Source organism: Erpetoichthys calabaricus, chromosome 12, assembly GCF_900747795.2.
Source record: "Erpetoichthys calabaricus chromosome 12, fErpCal1.3, whole genome shotgun sequence".
Classification (NCBI taxonomy): Eukaryota; Metazoa; Chordata; class Cladistia; order Polypteriformes; family Polypteridae; genus Erpetoichthys; species Erpetoichthys calabaricus.
The window spans coordinates 25,340,857-25,358,349 of NC_041405.2; the positions used below are offsets into that span (position 1 = coordinate 25,340,857).

The window sequence follows — 17,493 nt, forward strand, 5'->3', positions numbered from 1 at the left end:
AATGCAGGACTTACATTTTAAAAAATCTTGTCTGTTTCTCGACTCTTGAGGCGTAAAGATGTAAACTGGAGACTCGCTTACTAGGTAAAGTGAGGGAAAAAGGGCAACACAAGTTAACAAAAAAAATAACAATAAAGATTTCCATTTATTCATTTTCCGAACCTTCTTATTTCAATACAAGATTATCATGGCCTATCCCAGCAAGCACTGGGTGCGAGTCCTAAACCAAGGGTGTGAAATTAATTCCTTAAATTTCTCAGGCCGGTGTTAGAATTATATGAAATAAACTGCGTGACCTCACCCAGAGTGTGTTGACCTTTTATGGGGAAGCTAGCAGGTGATGATGCAAGGAACACTTTGTGGAACTCCTTAACACAGTGGACATGCCCTCTCCACATCACTGTTGCTAAAGCCTCTACAGTAGTAGAGGCTGCTGGGGTGGATTTAATCCAATCGGAGATGTCGTAAGGGCTCGATTTTGTTGGGATAACACGATTAACGCATCTATTTTAGTGTTGCATGGAAGGCGGGTAAAGCACTCTAGGAGTAACAGACTGTTGTGTTGGTTCCCTTATTTAAGAAGGGTGACCAGAGGGTGTGATCCAACTACAGTTGCATAGTCAAGGGTGCTGGAGGGAAGACTCCATGAGATAGTTGAGCAAAAGACACCTGAAGGAACAAAGTGGCTGTGGAGAAGTAGACCATCTCTTACCCCTGGTGCACTTGCTAGAGGGTGCAGGACAGTATTTTAACCCGGTCTACATATGTTTTGAAGATTTGGAGAAGGCATATGAGATGTGACCCTTGGCACGTGTTGTGGGAGGTGCTACAGGAATACGGCATACAATCGCCGCTCTTGCGTTGCATCCGTTCCTCATATGAATGTAGTGAAAGCTGTACCCAAATACTTTGCCTTAAGTTAAATTCATTCACTGTAGGTGTCGGATTCCATCAAGGTTGTGTCTCGTCACCATTCCTGTTTTTGGTTTTCATGGACAGGGTATTATCAAGGCATGGTAGAAGATGTGAGGGTGTCCAGTTGAGGAAGCCAGGGGTAGCATTGTTGCTTTATACAGATGACGTTTTCTTCTTCTCCTCATCTGACTATGACCTACAAAATGCACTCAAAATATTTTCTACTTAGTGTGAAACGCCTGGAATGAGGATCAGCACCTCCAAGTCAGAGGTCATGGTTCTCGCTCTGAAAAGAATGGATCATTCTCATCAGATGTGCTGAGGGACAACTGGTCATAGTGAAGGAATTAAAAGTATCTTGAGATCTTGATCACAAATAATAGATAAAGGGAACGCAAAATCGACCAACGACCACCAATCTGGTGGCATGAGAGCAAACTCTAAAGACAAAACTCTCAGTTTACCAGTCAATCTACATCCCTGTCTCTTATCTATGAGCTGTGGGTAATGAGATCTCGAGTACAAGCAGCAGGAATGAGGTTTCTCGGCAGTGTGTCTGGGTTGACCCCCTGTGATAGGGTGAGATGTTCAGTGATTCAGGAGAGCATCACAGAAGAGTCTCTGCTTTTCCAGGTCAAAAGGAGCTACAGTAAGTGAGGTGGTTTGGGCATGCTTTCCCTGGAGGATCCCCCCAGTCCTACTCTATGAAAGTCCAACTGGGTAGAGACCCTGCAGCAGACTCACGACACAATGGAGGAATTAAAGGAAGGAAGGAAAGAATGGAGGGAATTCCCCAGGAAGAGATGAGATCTATAGCTGGGGACAGGAATGTCCAGGCTGACCTGCTTGTCCTGCTACCACCACAACCCTGACAAGGAAACTTAGTTTCGGAAAATGAGATGAAATGAAATAAACTGAGAAAAGTCACTATACGAGGTGTGATCAAAAAGTACAGTGAATTTTGATGCAGAGCTCCATCCAAGAGCAACGCAAAACAATTCAATGCAGGGTCTGACATGTCCATCCTAGAGCCGAGTTTGTGACAAGTTTCAGCTTCTTTGATACAGTCAGTCGTTTGTGAGCCACTGTTGGGTTCAAGTGTGTTTTTCAAGTTTGTCGTTAATAATGGACATCGAACAACGCATTAACATGAAATTTAATTTCAAATTGCAAAAAGCTCAGGAAACCCATCAGATGTTAAAATTGGTTTATGATGACACTGCACCAACAATTAAGACTGTTTACAAGTGGTTTGATCGATTTCGTAATGGATCTGACTCGGTTGAAGACGAGAAAAGATCAGGACATCCTTCAACATCAGTAACCGAAGAAAATGTTGAAACGGTTTCATTCTTCATCATGACAACGCTCCTTGTCACACATCCCTTCTAGTACGACAATTTCTGTCGAATAAAAACTTTGCACCGTGTCCGCATCCACCTTATTCGCCGGATCTGGCACCATGCGACGAGAGGGCGTTGCAGGGAGACAAGGATATGGACTTCCATGTGACCCAGAAGTACTTCGATCGGGCAATCGCCCCGGCACCAGAAGTACTCCTGGGTCTGTAATTAAAGGGTCCGCACTCCCTTATCCAGGCGAGTTGGAGCTGGGAGGTAATGGAGGACGAGGGTAGTGCGGTAGGAAGGAAGTATTGTGGAGAGAAAACCTGTGTTACATTTTTGGAGGAATTTATAATAAAAACCTTCCATTATCTGACCCCGGGACTGTGCTTGTGTGTTTGTGTTGGGGTTTGGGCTTGCTAGCGCCCAGGTTTCCATCACAGTAGACAATGACCCAAATCAAAACAAAAAACAGAAATGGTGTCAGTTCTTTTTTTTTGGAAGTAGGTAGACTTTACAGAGCAGGACTTACCTGCCCGGGTGACTTTCATTAGCTGCCACTTGCTAATACCTTCCAGTTGCTGCTTCAGCTCAGTCAGCTCTTTCTGTAGTTCGTCCCTAGAGATCATGCTTACCGTGAAGTCGAGGAAGTCTCCATCTCCAGAAGAAACACAGAGAGACTGGAATGTCTAGACCAACAGAGAAAGACTGTCAAGTCAAATGTCTAACATAAATCTGTTCTGTGGCAGTATAGTCGCAATGCAGGCTAGACAAAAAGGGAAAGAAACAAGTTTAATTTTTCATAGAACTTTCTGTGCTAAACCTCATCCTAAGGCTCTTTAGATGTACAGCACATTAGTAGAATTGTTCAGATCTATATATTGTCAGTCACACTGGCTTTAGGAGTACCACAAAGGTAATGGTTTAGGTTTATTCGGGGGGAAACAGAAAAGTGATGCACCAAAATTAATGTAGTTTCCATTTCCTCTAGAGTGGAGGAAAAGAGACCAGAGGACAACTGATGTAACTTCTGTGGTACCATCTCATCTGCTCTCCACCATGTGTAAAGTCTGCAGTCCTGGAAGTGAGCGTTCAAGATGAAACCAACTTCAGAAGACAATGGAGCTCCGCAAGTAAAGCACCAGCAAAAGAAAACGCCTTCAATATGATACTGTCGTCATTTTTTCTAAACTTATTTTCTTTTACTTCAAGACAGGATATTGGCATTGTATATTTTTACTATACACACACATATATACATATACACATATACAGTAATCCCTCCTCCATCGCGGGGGTTGCGTTCCAGAGCCACCCGCGAAATAAGAAAATCCGCGAAGTAGAAACCATATGTTTATATAGTTATTTTTATATTGTCATGCTTGGGTCACAGATTTGCGCAGAAACACAGGAGGTTGTACAGAGACAGGAACGTTATTCAAACACTGCAAACAAACATTTGTCTCTTTTTCAAAAGTTTAAACTGTGCTCCATGACAAGACAGAGATGACAGTTCCGTCTCACAATTAAAAGAATGCAAACATATCTTCCTCTTCAACGGAGTGCGTGTCAGGAGCAGTGACTGTCACAGAGATAGAGAAAAGCAAACAAATCAATAGGGCTGTTTGGCTTAAGTATGCGAAGCACCGCGGCACAAAGCTGTTGAAGGCGGCAGCTCACACCCCCTCCGTCAGGAGCAGAGAAAGAGAGAGAGAGAAAAACAAACAATCAAAAATCAATACGTGCCCTTCGAGCTTTTAAGTATGCGAAGCACTGTGCAGCATGTCGTTTCAGGAAGCAGCTGCACAAAAGATAGCAACGTGAAGATAATCTTTCAGCATTTTTAGACGAGCGTCCGTATCGTCTAGGTGTGCGAACAGCCCCCCTGCTCAATCCCCCTACGTCAGGATCAGAGAAAGTCAGCGCAAGAGAAAGAGAAAAGTAAGCTGGGTAGCTTCTCAGCCATCTGCCAATAGCGTCCCTTGTATGAAATCAACTGGGCAAACCAACTGAGGAAGCATGTACCAGAAATTAAAAGACCCATTGCCCACAGAAATCCGCGAAGCAGCGAAAAATCCGCGATATATATTTAAATATGCTTACATATAAAATCCGCGATGGAGTGAAGCCGCGAAAGGCGAAGCGCGATATTGCGAGGGATTACTGTATATTGTGGACCACCAGACCTGGGACACAAGTTCAGGGCACACGCTTTAATTTTTCTTGTTTTTTTTCCCCATGGGAAATGCATTCCCCAGTTTCTCATGTTTCTCAGTACTGAGCATGTCGCCCTTGGCAGCGCAAAGTCCCACACCCACAACGTCGCCTGTGGTGTTCCACAGGGCTCTGTGCTGGGCCCTATCCTTTTTACTATCTACATGCTCCCCTTTGGAACTGTCATTGGCAGACATGGTTTATCGTTCCATTGCTATGCCGATGACACTCAGCTTTACCTCAGGACTACTCCCACCTCCTCTACTGCTCCTCTGCCAACATCTACATTGTCTACCTGCCTGGAGGAGATAGAGGCATGGATGAGGCTCAATTTTCTTCAGTTGAACAGATCCAAAACAGAAGCCATCTTAGTTGGTACATCACATCATCTTCGCTCTTCTACCATCACCAGTATTACTTTCTCTGGCCAAAATATTCCTCTTTCCACATCTGTTACTAATTTAGGTGTTAGAATGGACTCCCAACTTACTTTTGACACCCACATCAAATATCTCTGTAAGTCATCTTTTTACCATCTCAAGAACATCACCAAACTCCGCCCATTACTCACCCTGGCAGATGCAGAGAAGCTCGTCCATGCCTTTGTCTCTTCCAGGCTGGATTACTGTAATGCACTCCTCATTGGGATTCCTGGCAAGAGTATCCAGAGACTCCAGTATATTCAGAACAGCGCTGCCAGGATCCTGATGAGGGTGCGAAAGTATGATCACATCACTCCAATCCTGAAAACCCTTCACTGGCTCCCTGTTTCATTCAGAATAGAGTACAAGGTCTCCCTTCTTACCCATCAGTGCATTTATGGACATGCCCCTCTTTATCTACAGGAACTCCTTACCCCCCATAACTCCTTACGTTCCCTCCGCTCTGTACTCACTAACACTCTTCAAGTCCCCAGAACTAAGCTCAGCAGCATGGGTGACAGGGCGTTTTCATCGGTGGCGCCGAGGCTGTGGAATGCCCTCCCTGATTACCTGATAGCCCCACAGTCGACTGAGGCCTTTAAGCGAAACCTAAAAACTCATCTTTTTAGAAAGTCATTTTGTTAAAGTATTTTATAGACTCTTCTGTTCTTTTTTATTTTATTATTCTATTTTTACTCTGTAGCACTTTGGGATTGCTAAAATATAAAGTGCAATATAAATAAAATTTATTATTATTATTTTATTATTATGTGTACGGCACAGTCACAGCACAGTTCCAAACACTCTTCCTTCTCTCCTTTCTTTTCTCTCTTCACCTCCACTCCTCCTAGCAAGCTTCATCTACTCCCACCCAACTCTGGCTCCCAGAGCAGTGGCTGTTGGCTCCTTTTATAAGGCACCTGGAACTGCTCCAGGTGCTTGTTGGTCTACGGATGTGGTGGATGTGCTGCAATCAAAGGTGCAGCAACAGCTGCAGCGCCCCCTGGTGGCACCCACTGAACCCAAAAGGGCTGCACCATATTCCAAGGTATTGCTGCAACCCAGGGGGCTGCCACCTAGTGCTCCAGGAGAGGTAATGTTCTGGATGCACTCCCTCCCATGGTCCTTCCAGCGTAGAGGCGTCCCGACTGGGTAAGGGCCCCAGCCATACACCACTATATATATATATATATATATATATATATATATAGTATATATACTGCGGTGGGTTGGCACCCTGCCCAGGATTGTTTCCTGCCTTGTGCCCTGTGTTGGCTGGGATTGGCTCCAGCAGACCCACGTGACCCTGTGTTCGGATTCAGCGGGTTGGAAAATGGATGGATGGATAGTATATATATATATATATATATATATATATATATATATATATAATATATATATATATATATATATATATATATATATATAATATCATATATATATATAAAGTATATATATATATATATATATATATATATATATATATATATATATATATATATATATATATATATATAGTTATAGTTAGACACACACATAAATACACAGTCCATAATGTTTGTGACAAAGACATTTTTCTTGACTGATCCTCTGCTCCACAGTTTAAAATTGCAAATCACACAATCCAGACATCGTGATTAAAGTGCACACTACAGACTTTCATTTAGGGGTATTTGCACACATTTAGTCACAACGTGTAGAAATGACAACACTTTTTCTCCCTGGTCCCCCATTTCAGGGTATCAATGTTTGGGACAGTTGCCATCATAGGTTATTTGTGATTCTTCAGGTGGGTTTCATTACTTCATCAGATACATCGGCTTGCTTCTACCCTTTGGAGTCTGTAGTTGCCATTGTCCAGCATGAGGGCAAGAGCCGTGCCAATGAAAGTCAAAGAAGCCATTATGAGTCTGAAAATCAAGAATAAAACCATTGGCAACATCAGTAACACCTAAGGGATGACCTAAATCAACTGTCTGGAATATCATGAAGAAGAAAGAACACACTGGTGAGGCTCAGTAATCGCAAAGGGACTGGTAGGCCAAGGAAGATCTCCACTGCAGATGACAGAAGAATCCTCACGATGGTAAAGAAAAAGCCCCCAACGTCTGTCTGACAGATCAGAAACAGTCTTCAGGATGCAGATGTGTGTGTGTCAGAGACGACTATCAGCAGAAGACTTCATGAACAGAAATACAGAGGCCACACTGCAAGATGCAAACTACTAGTTAGCCACAAAAGCAGGATGGCCAGATTACAGTTCGGTGAAAAAGGACTGAAAAGAGCCTGCAGAATTCTGGGAAAAGGTCTTGTGGATAGACGAGATAAAGATGAACCTGTGCAAGAGTGATGGCAAGAGCAAAGTGTGCTGATGAAAAGGAACTGCCCAAGATCCAAAGCAGACCACTTCAACTGTTAAACATGGTGCTGGAGGTGTTATGACTTGGGCATGTATGGCGGCCACAGGTCCTGGCACACTTCTCTTCATAGATGATGGAACTGCTGACAGCAGCAGCACAATGAATTCTGAGGTGTAGAGAAACATCTGATCTTCTCAAGTTCCAGGAAATGACTCCAAACTCATTCATCCTACATAAGCTAATAATCCTAAACATACTGTTAAGGCAACGCAGGAGTTTTTCAAAGCTAAAAATTGGAAGATTCTTGAATGGCCACGCTAGTCACGTGATTTTAATCCAACTGAGCAGACCATCCTTATACTGAAGAGAAAACTTAAGGGGACAAGCAGCTGAAACAAACAGGAGCTGAAGATGGCTGCAATGGAGGCCTGGCAGATCATCACCAGAGAAGATTCTCAGCACCTGACTTCAAGCAGTCATTGCATGTGAGGGATATGCAATAAAGTCTTAAATATGACAACGGCTTTAACAGACCTGCCCTTGCTGTGTCCCAAACATTATGGTGTCCTGAAATGGGAGGAACATGAAGAAAAAATGCTGTCATTTCTTCATGGTGTGACTGAAATGTATGCAGATCCCTTTAAATGTCTGCAATGTGCACTTTAACCACAAGTCAAGTTGGGGAGCATGCACTGGTACAACGCGTTGCCACACCCACCACACGATGAAACAACTCAGGATCCCGGTTAGCAAACCCCCAGGCAGACACGCGGTCCAGTCCCACCATCCGGAAATGACCCTCTATCTGCTGCAGCCAGATGTTATGTGGGCGACCCCTTGGCCTGGTCCAGCCACTTAGGTCTCTAACAATGAGGATCTTATGAGCCGGATCACCATCGGGGAATCACGCATCATGGCCGTAGTGCCGTAACTGACGGACCCTCACAATGCAGGTAATGTGCCTCATTCTGGACTCCATGAGCAACCGCTCATTCGACACAAAGTCAAACCAACGGTACCCAAGGATTTCCCGGAGAGACACAGTACCAAAGGAGTCCAGTGTTAGCAGCCTTTTGGCTAAGATCAAGTGTACTTTAATCACGATGTCTGAATTGTTTGATTTGTAATTTTTTGTAAAGCAGAGGGGTAAATCATGGAAAAATTGTTTCTTTGCCACAAACACACACTTTATATACAGTACATATATATAGGCGCACCCACACTTTAGTTAGTTGAAACAGAGGTATTTTAAGTGGCTTGCTTGGGGTCACATAATGAACACAAGATGTGAATTAAACAGGCAGTGTGGACGGATATCTCAAGCTCTGTCTTTTAGCCACTAGGCTTCCCTCCCTGTTCTCACTGATGTGCATAAAAAGAAATGAACTATAAATCTGTCTAATCCATTAGCAGAATGTAATAAAATGCATTTAAAACTGCAGCCTTTGAGTAGTGAAGTGAACTCGACAAGTTCAGATCGATGGTCCATGTTTCAAATTTCCTAGTTCAGGGTCATGAGAGTGTGGTGTAAATCTGCAGCACTGAATGCAAGGCATTGTGGAAACAAGCTAATATAATTTTGCTCTTTGATGTAAAACCATAGATAAGGAAAATCATTTTGCGAGGAACAATCTGTGCCTCCAGTCAAGATCTTTTGGCCTTGAAAGTTTCCTGTAAGACAGTAACATAAATTAACGGTTTGAAGTTCAGAAACTGTCCTTTAAGATGTATGAACACTTTGATATGTTAACATTTATTAAAGAGTATCTCTGACAACTTCAGCAATGTGAGAGTAGCTGTTTGATGTAGAAATTAAAATAACAACCATTTTATCTAGCCAAATTCCCATTAGTTTACAAAAACTCTTTTGGGATTGGGATTTTCCATCAGGCAGGGCAGTGCAAAAGTGCACTATGCTGCCGGCTTCCAGAATATTCTGAATAAAATTGAAACTTGGTCCAAGTGTGTGTCGTGATCTGCTTCTTTAAAAAGAAGCTAAATCTAAATTTCAAGAATCTAAACCTACAATATGGACCAGGCCTTTGAAAAGGGCCGACAGGGCACACCAGGGTTGCCAGATCCTTAAGAATTTTCCGCCCAAAACACTATCCCAGTGTTGACATACTGTAAAGCAGGTTGTGGCATCGAGTGTGGAGGATCAGGTACACACCGTCAAAGGCCTATCACCCCTTGGAGACTTTAAAATGATAAAGTACATCTACAGGTGCAAAGAGCTGCTGGGATACCCGAAAGATGGAAACAATGATAAGGAGGCAGAGAAGGAGGTTTGACCAATAGCCCAAAATGTCGCATTGTTTTAAAGAAGAGGCCCTGGAAAAACACAACCTGCAGAAGCCCATTTTTTTCCTGCAGATGACGGTCAATAAAAGCCCAAATGGGCAAGAAAACTGCAGATCCTGGTAACATTAGGACACACTCACGCACACATTCACATTCATTCATATGAAGGAAATTTAAAGTCTCTATTGCAGTGATTCTTAACCTTTTTTGAGTCACGGACCCCTTTAAGAATCTCATGAAAGCTATGGACCCCCTTCCCTAGAAATATTCACATAAACACAACTCTGCATGCAATGAATTTAACATACTTTCTTTATCGAGATTTGATTGTCTCCTACATATATGACATACACTTGCGGTCATGCAGAGAATGATGACATGGCGCTGTACGCAATGGCAGGGTGCGTTTTCTTTCATTTCTATCAATGGGAAACCATTGATTGGGACAAGGGGGAGGGCTGTATGGTGACCACTATTTTTCTTGAATAATGTTTCTCGCGTGACATTTCTCTCGCAAGTTATATTTCTTCCGCATGATTTTTTCACGAGTATGTAGCTCATGCATTAGGCTTCGGTGAGATAAATACTTTTGAGAAAAATAATAAGCGAGAAAAATAACTGCGAGAGACATAACATGTGAGAAAGTTCACGAGAGAAAAATTAACAGTACTGTGCTATATATTGAATATAAATGTTCATTTTTATCTGATCCTCACGGACCCCCTGAAACCCATCCATGGACCCCCTAGGGGTCTACAGACCTCAGGTTAGGAACCCCTGCTCTGTTCATTCCATGCATTACATAAACAAACAAACAAACAAATAAATAAATAAAGAGAGTACTGAGGGAAACACACACATGGACATTGGGAAATCATGTCAACTCCAAACAAACAGAGGTTAGCTATTATATATCAGTTGTAATTGTTTTTACAACTGGTTAAGTGAGAGAGTTGCACTGCCTGGAGGCTGAAAATCTGCTTTAAAATCCCGTTCCTTGAACACTTGAGCGGACTGAAATAGACAGAGTTGGTAAGAGTTTTTATGAGGAAGGACCGAAACGAGACATGGTCAGAAAACCTAACAAAGGTCAACACCAGGAGACAAAAACAAACGTCACTAAAGTCCTAATTATAAGGTAGAATTCTACTGCCAGAAATCACAGAGAGAATTGAATGTCATTGTTCTGAAATATTTAATAAATCTCATATGGTGTCCTATATATCAGGGGTCCCCAACTCCGGTCCTGGAGGACCACAGTGGCTGCAGGTTTTCATTCTAACCCTTTTCTTAATTAGTGACCTACTTTTGCTGCTAATTAACTCCTTTACCTTTCATTTTAATTGACTTGTTTAAGATTTGTTTCCCTGAATTAATTAATTTCTTTCCTTAAATGGCATCCAAACAGAAATGAAATGTGAAGTTGTAGCGGCGGACCCCTTACCCAGCCGGAAACTACACTACCAAGACCTGTCGCCTGGATTAATTACTGAGGCGAATCTACATACGAGGGTTGTTTGGGTTCCACGCGGAATCACTCAAAATAAGTAGCCAAGGATTTTTTTTTCTATTTTTCTCATGTACTTCGATCCTTTTTAAACTTTTTCCAAGTATTCACCGCCAACATCAATGCACTTTTGGGCTCTTCTGACCCACGCCGCAAAACACTCGCGAAAGTCCTAGATTGGCCATTGTTGAACTTGTCAAGGAAAAACTTGCACCATTCCACGCGAGCTTGCTTTTGTTCCACAGTCAGCAGCCTTGGAACCCATCGGGCACATTTCTTTGTAAAGCCAAGATCTCGTCGAATGATGGTGTCGACAGCATACCGGGTCATCCCAAGTTCCAGGGCAATTTTTCTAATGGTCACACGACCATCTTCTTCCAGGAACTCCTTCACACGATCAGCATTTCTGCCATCAGTCGAACTTCGTGGTTCCGGTTCACATTCTTCATCGTCAAAGTTGAAGTGGCCTGTGCTGAAGCGCTGGAACCACTTAAAAACCATCGGCTTCTTTGGAGCATTCTGCTTGAAGATGCGAGAAAGTTTTTGGCAGCACTCTTTAGCTGTTAAACCATCAGAAAAGTCGTAAAAAATCATCACTCGAAAGTCACGCACGCACTGAGTCGGGAGCTTCCCCGCTAGCGCCAGCTGCGCACTCTCAGTTCGTTTGCTTCTCGTGTTCATTCTGAAGGAAAAGAGGGAGCAAAACATCTGAACAAAAACATGCAACCACTTGAATAATCCCTCTACACAGCAGAACAGGTTTCGACAGGCTGACACTCGACAAATGATAAAATTCCGCGCGGAACCCAGACAACCCTCGTATACTAAGCCGTACCTCTAACAAAAAATATTTTCCCCACAATCGACGGTTAAACACAAGCACACAAAAGTAGATATGTAAAACAGGTGTATAAATATATTAAATGAAACACAATAACAAAAACAATGATGCAAACTCCACCAAATGTATATCCCTCCACCAAAGCAGCAATGTGAAAACACTATATATACAATAACAAACCCTCCCTTGCCCTTGTAACGTATAACAAACAAAACACAAATAACAATAATGAATGAATACTGAAATGACAATGAATGTGAACTTGAGTCTGGGTATATTACTGTCCTGAATACGGATGACTGATCAAGAAAAAGTGGATGCGTTTGAATCTCCCGAAAAAATGGAACAATCTCACCGTGTTTCCTTGGTGTATGGTGAACAATGAAGTCCAACCCCGGGGTTTCTGGTGATGATTGAGCTGTCGTGAATCCGGTGGAATGAGAAACAAACAGGGTACCAGGCGCGATGTGACAAATGTAATGAATATTATTAAATAGCAGGAAATAAGGTTCGGTTGTCGTTAAGTGAAATCTCTGTCTTTCTCTTCCTCTCTCTTCCTCTTTCCCTCCTGATCGTTTAAATAGTAATGAACCGGATGTAACTGAATGTGAACAGGTGCTTTCCATCCTGGGGCTGCGGTCTCTCTCCCTCATCCATCCCCTCTGCACTTACGGGGACGACATTCACTGACGTACACATAACGAACAGTAAACGGGATGATGAAAACAAACACGCACTCAGCACATACATCGAATACACTATTACTATGTAGCCCCGCTACAAAGTGAGTGAGCCAACAGAAGACCAACTAAGTCAGGGCTTCAAACTCCCACCAATTTCACTCCAACCAGTTGCTTAATTAGGCGCTGAGTCTTGTCGTCAATTAAACCCGTTCTTTAATTCCATGGCTTGTTGCTGCTGTCATTGTGCAATAGCAGAATTTTCCGAAATTGTTGATTTTCTCTTTTCTAAGAGCTCTGGTAAAATGTTTTGTGGACCTGAGCAGATCGACATTCCTAAGACCTTCACCTACTTTATTTTATTTTCAGATATTGTATGATGGACACAGTTTGATGGTTATGTTTTGTATCTCATTATTCTTTGTCTGTTAATTAAGGAAAAAGAAACGATAAAGGAGTCTGAGTGTCCAAGAGCAAGGCAATTAAAATGAAATCAAAAGCAAAAACAGGCACTAATTAAGAAAAGAGTTAGAATGAAAATTTGCAGTTACTGTGGTCTTCAAGGACTGGAGATGGGGAACCCTGCTTTATATGGTTAAACCAATGACATCACACTTTGTGCATTCACAATGAATAATAGGTTACATTGTGTTACGCACGTGGGGATCGAGCATGTCTCACGGTTGCTGAGTCAACTAAAATGAGAGGAAGATTTTGAGATGAGTCCAGCCACAGACCTCCACTGCTCCTATGGAGAATTTAGCTTAAGGATCAATGTGCCTTATTATTCGTTTTAGTGCTATTAGCTATTAAAAGCTTATGCTTGAAGCAGCTTAAAAGATCACCATTTATTTTAGCGTAAGAGCCACTGTGTCTCGTCTTCTACGGCCTGCCTGACTTTTCTCTTGTTTTGTTTTGAACTTTTGTGAGCCAAGGACATTGTGTTCTCTGAAGGAACTGAGCAAGGAAACATTTGTGCTGGGAACAGAGGTGCTGAGGCTTCCAAATGACAGAAGACTAAAGAAGCATTAAAGGCCTTTAATCTTAAGAACACTGAGCAAGAACGAATGCTAGCACATAAACATATAAACATTTTAAATGGAATTTTAATTTATATATTAAAGCTCATCAATACCTTAGGTGAACCAATTAAAGCAAAATGTATTGTGTTAGGTAGTTTGAGCTATATAGAAGTTTAAAGAGTTGGGTCTGTCTCCCCAGCAGCTCAGCCCCTGTGCCAGTGTGCAGGTACATGCCACTGCCTAACGGTGAAGCTGTCTGTGCTCACAGACTTTCACATTAGCACTTATGCATATACTGTATTTTAGATAGCATTTAAGTTTACATGTAAATGCTTCTTCATGAATCATGTGATGGATATGTGCCCTATAACCTGGAAGTACGTCCTGGTCACATGAACAGGAGAAATGACGTACTTCCAGGTTGAAGAAAAGGACTTTTTACCCTGGCCCGGAAGTAATAAGGACTTGTGGGTTATGGAACAGGAACACCTCCAGGTCAGGGGGTATAAAGGACCATGGGAAAGCCCAGACATTGAACTGAGCTGGGAGGTAGGGTGGTGAAGTGTCTGGGAGAGGAGGAGTGATTATTGTAGTATTGATTGGTGTTTATATGAGTAGTGTGGAGTAGAGGGTGCTTTGTGCACAGTATTATTATTTAATAAATAATAATTGGTCTTTTACCTGGTGTTTGGCGTGGTACCTGAGGGTTCAAGAGGTCGATAAAAGCTTTGACTGCTACAATCATTATAATAATAAATCAAGTTACAGCAGAATATATTAGACTAGTCATCTTTATGCTATGTAAGAATTACAGGTAAAATTCCGTTACAACGAATATCTTTACAACAAAGTATTTTTATGGTCCCAACAGTTTCCCCATACGACACAAGTCTATAGAAATCTCATTATAAAATACATTCAGCAGATACTTTCATTACAACGAAGTGCCCAAAAGACCTTGAAATGCCTGAATGAATCATCCACAGAGCAGTTAGTTCTGAGGTCACCGCTCAGTTGTGTACAACGATCCCCAAATTTTTCTTATTTCGAACTTTCCTTGTACTGTTTTTTTTGTTTTGCTGTTTTTGTTTTCAGTGGTTTTTCAGTGATACCTTTTGCTAATCGCTCGTCAACATCTGAAAAACTTCCACTGGAATTTAACTCATTGTCACCCTCCTATAGAAATGGCAGACATGAAAAAACAATAATAGTTCATATTAGAAAAAAAAAACTTTTTGCAGCTCTTGATTCCGGCAAAAAGAAAAAAAGACATTGCCAGTGAATTCAGAATTTCGCGATCAACAAGGTCAACTATCTTGAAAGACTGAGCAAAAAAAGTAGAAAAATCTCGGGTTGCAAATGTATGCGACCTGCTACATTTGAAGACGCAGAAAAAGACATTTTTATGTGGTTCAGTGATGCTCGTTCAAGAAAAATTCCTATTAATGAGGCACTCATTCAAGAAAATGTGAGGTTTCTAAACTCTCTTGGGACCTCCATCAACGGGACAACACGCCGAAAAGCGTCCCGAAGTGCGATCACCACGTCTGTGGAAGACTGTTTATCTGTTGCTGGTGCAACTGCAGGCTCACAGCTCTGCTGCGGCTCTTCACCGAAGCAAACAGAAAAGATCTCGATGGGTGATGCAAGGAACATTGTAAATGCAGGGAACAGGATTACTTGGCCACTAACCTGGTCACAATCCTTCTTGACTGATGTGTCTGTTTATAGCAGAGTGGCAGATCCCACTACAATAAATAACCCTGCTGTTCCTGTTTCAAGCTGAATAAAGCCTGTTTTGCTAAAGTAATGAGATTAAGCCTCGTGTTCTGGGGTATAAGACAGGAACTTATAGCGCAACCATGATCTTTTAGGATTCGGTTCTGTGGCGCTTCACTGCAGCGCTCTGAGCCTGCTATTGCCCTGCCCCGGCAACGGATAAACAATCTTACAATTGCGCTTTGGGACGCACTTCGGTGTGTCGCCCCATTGGTAGGGGGTCCGAAAAGAGTTCAGAAACCTCACAATATGAAGAAGAAGAAAAGGATGATTCGGCTTCTGATTGATAACTGTGCTGCCCACAACATGCTCCCACATTTAGATAATGTTCGCATTGAATTCCTCCCACCCAATTGCACAGCAGTGCTTTAGCCCTTGGATCTGGGCATCAATCGCATCCTGAAAGTGTATTACCGCAAGGAAATGCTGAGACAAATTCTTGTCAGCATAACTTGTAGACAGGAGGAGATTAAAATTAACGCGAAAGAAGCTATTGAAATGATTGCAAACGCCTGGACGCAAGTTAAAGAAAGCACTACAGTGACAAATACAGAATCTCATTACTATGAAATTTTCATTGCAAGGAAATATTTTTTAGGTCCCTGGCAGTTCGTTGTAATGAAATTTTACCTGTAATTGTTAAAGGCTTGTATTTTTCCTTTCATTCAAGCAGTCAGGAAACGTCACACTCAAGGCCGTCTGTAGCTTAGCCCTTACCAATGAAGCTGTGTGCTGCCGCTTACCAGCACGACCACCTAAGATTTTAGCCTTAAGGGATGCTAGTGCAACAAGTAATCGTTAATTGAATTATTAAGTGAGCAGTCCTGCTTTCAGGACTTCTGAACTCTTTTGAGACCCTCCTCAACGGGACGACATGCTGAAGCACCATTACCTCTTCTGAGACTCTCCCCAATGGGACAACATGCAGAAAAGTGACTGCCGCATCTGTTGAGGGATGTTTGTTCATCGTCAAGGCAACCACAGATTCGCAGCACCACAGAAACAACTACAATCTGACCGCTGCCACGCACAATGCACCAGTCTCCCGACGGGTGATGCAGAGAACATTACAACTTGGCCACTGACCTGGCCCGGACCCTGCCTGTTTGCTGTGTCTGTGTATAGTAGAATGGTAAATCCCACTAGAATAAATAACCTTGCTGTTCCTGTTTTGAGTCGAATAAAGCTGGTTTTGCTAAAGTACTGAGACTCAGCCTCGTCTTTGGAGTTCTAGACATCAATTCACACGTCACAAGGATTAAACTGAGCAGTAGAAGGTCAATGATTCATATAGCCTGAGCATAAAGTTTTACAATAGTTACTTCTGTTAGGGATGAAGGAATCGTCTAGCTTTTCGAAATCTTGTGGCTTAAGAAACAAGTGTTGAATGGAACACTGAATCATGTATGTATTACAGCTGTACATATTTGCTTTCTGGATTTCGTTGGTGTTCAACAGTGAACTCCTAACAAATAGAAGGAGCTGTAGCCATTGATGGTCATCATTCACCTACTGTGGAATTTCCTGTGTCTCCTATTAGCTCTTACTGTTATTCTGTTCATCCTGTTTGTGAACATTTGGTTCATTGTTTTATATTTTAAATTGACAGCAGAACGTCCATAGGCTCTTTTCACAGTATCCAGATTCCCATTTCACAAATCTTTTATTTGTATTAAGTTGTATTACATTCCTGTGTGTTTTATAAAGCAAAGTTACTATATAAATCAAATACAGTAATCCCTCCTCCATCGCGGGGGTTGCGTTCCAGAGCCACCCGCGAAATAAGAAAATCCGCGAAGTAGAAACCATATGTTTATATGGTTATTTTTATATTCTCATGCTTAGGTCACAGATTTGCGCAGAAACACAGGAGGTTGTAGAGAGACAGGAACGTTATTCAAACACTGCAAACAAACATTTGTCTCTTTTTCAAAAGTTTAAACTGTGCTCAATGACAAGACAGAGATGACAGTTCAGTCTCACAATTAAAAGAATGCAAACATATCTTCCTCTTCAAAGGAGCAAAAAAATCAATAGGGCTGTTTGGCTTGTAAGTATGCGAAGCACCGCGGCACAAAGCTGTTGAAGGCGGCAGCTCACACCCCCTCC

General features: G+C 42.2%; 1 protein-coding gene across 1 annotated transcript in view; it reads right to left on the reverse strand.

Annotated features, from left to right (window-relative positions):
- LOC114661977 (E3 ubiquitin/ISG15 ligase TRIM25-like) overlaps nt 1-17,493 on the reverse strand; it is a 75,729-nt gene that overhangs the window by 44,619 nt on the left and 13,617 nt on the right. The window contains exons 4-5 of the mRNA XM_028815253.2: nt 2,791-2,947; nt 15-80 (exon numbers count right to left, since the gene is read on the reverse strand). Coding sequence (XP_028671086.2) covers nt 15-80; nt 2,791-2,947 — 223 coding nt within the window. The remainder of the gene's footprint in view (nt 1-14; nt 81-2,790; nt 2,948-17,493) is intronic.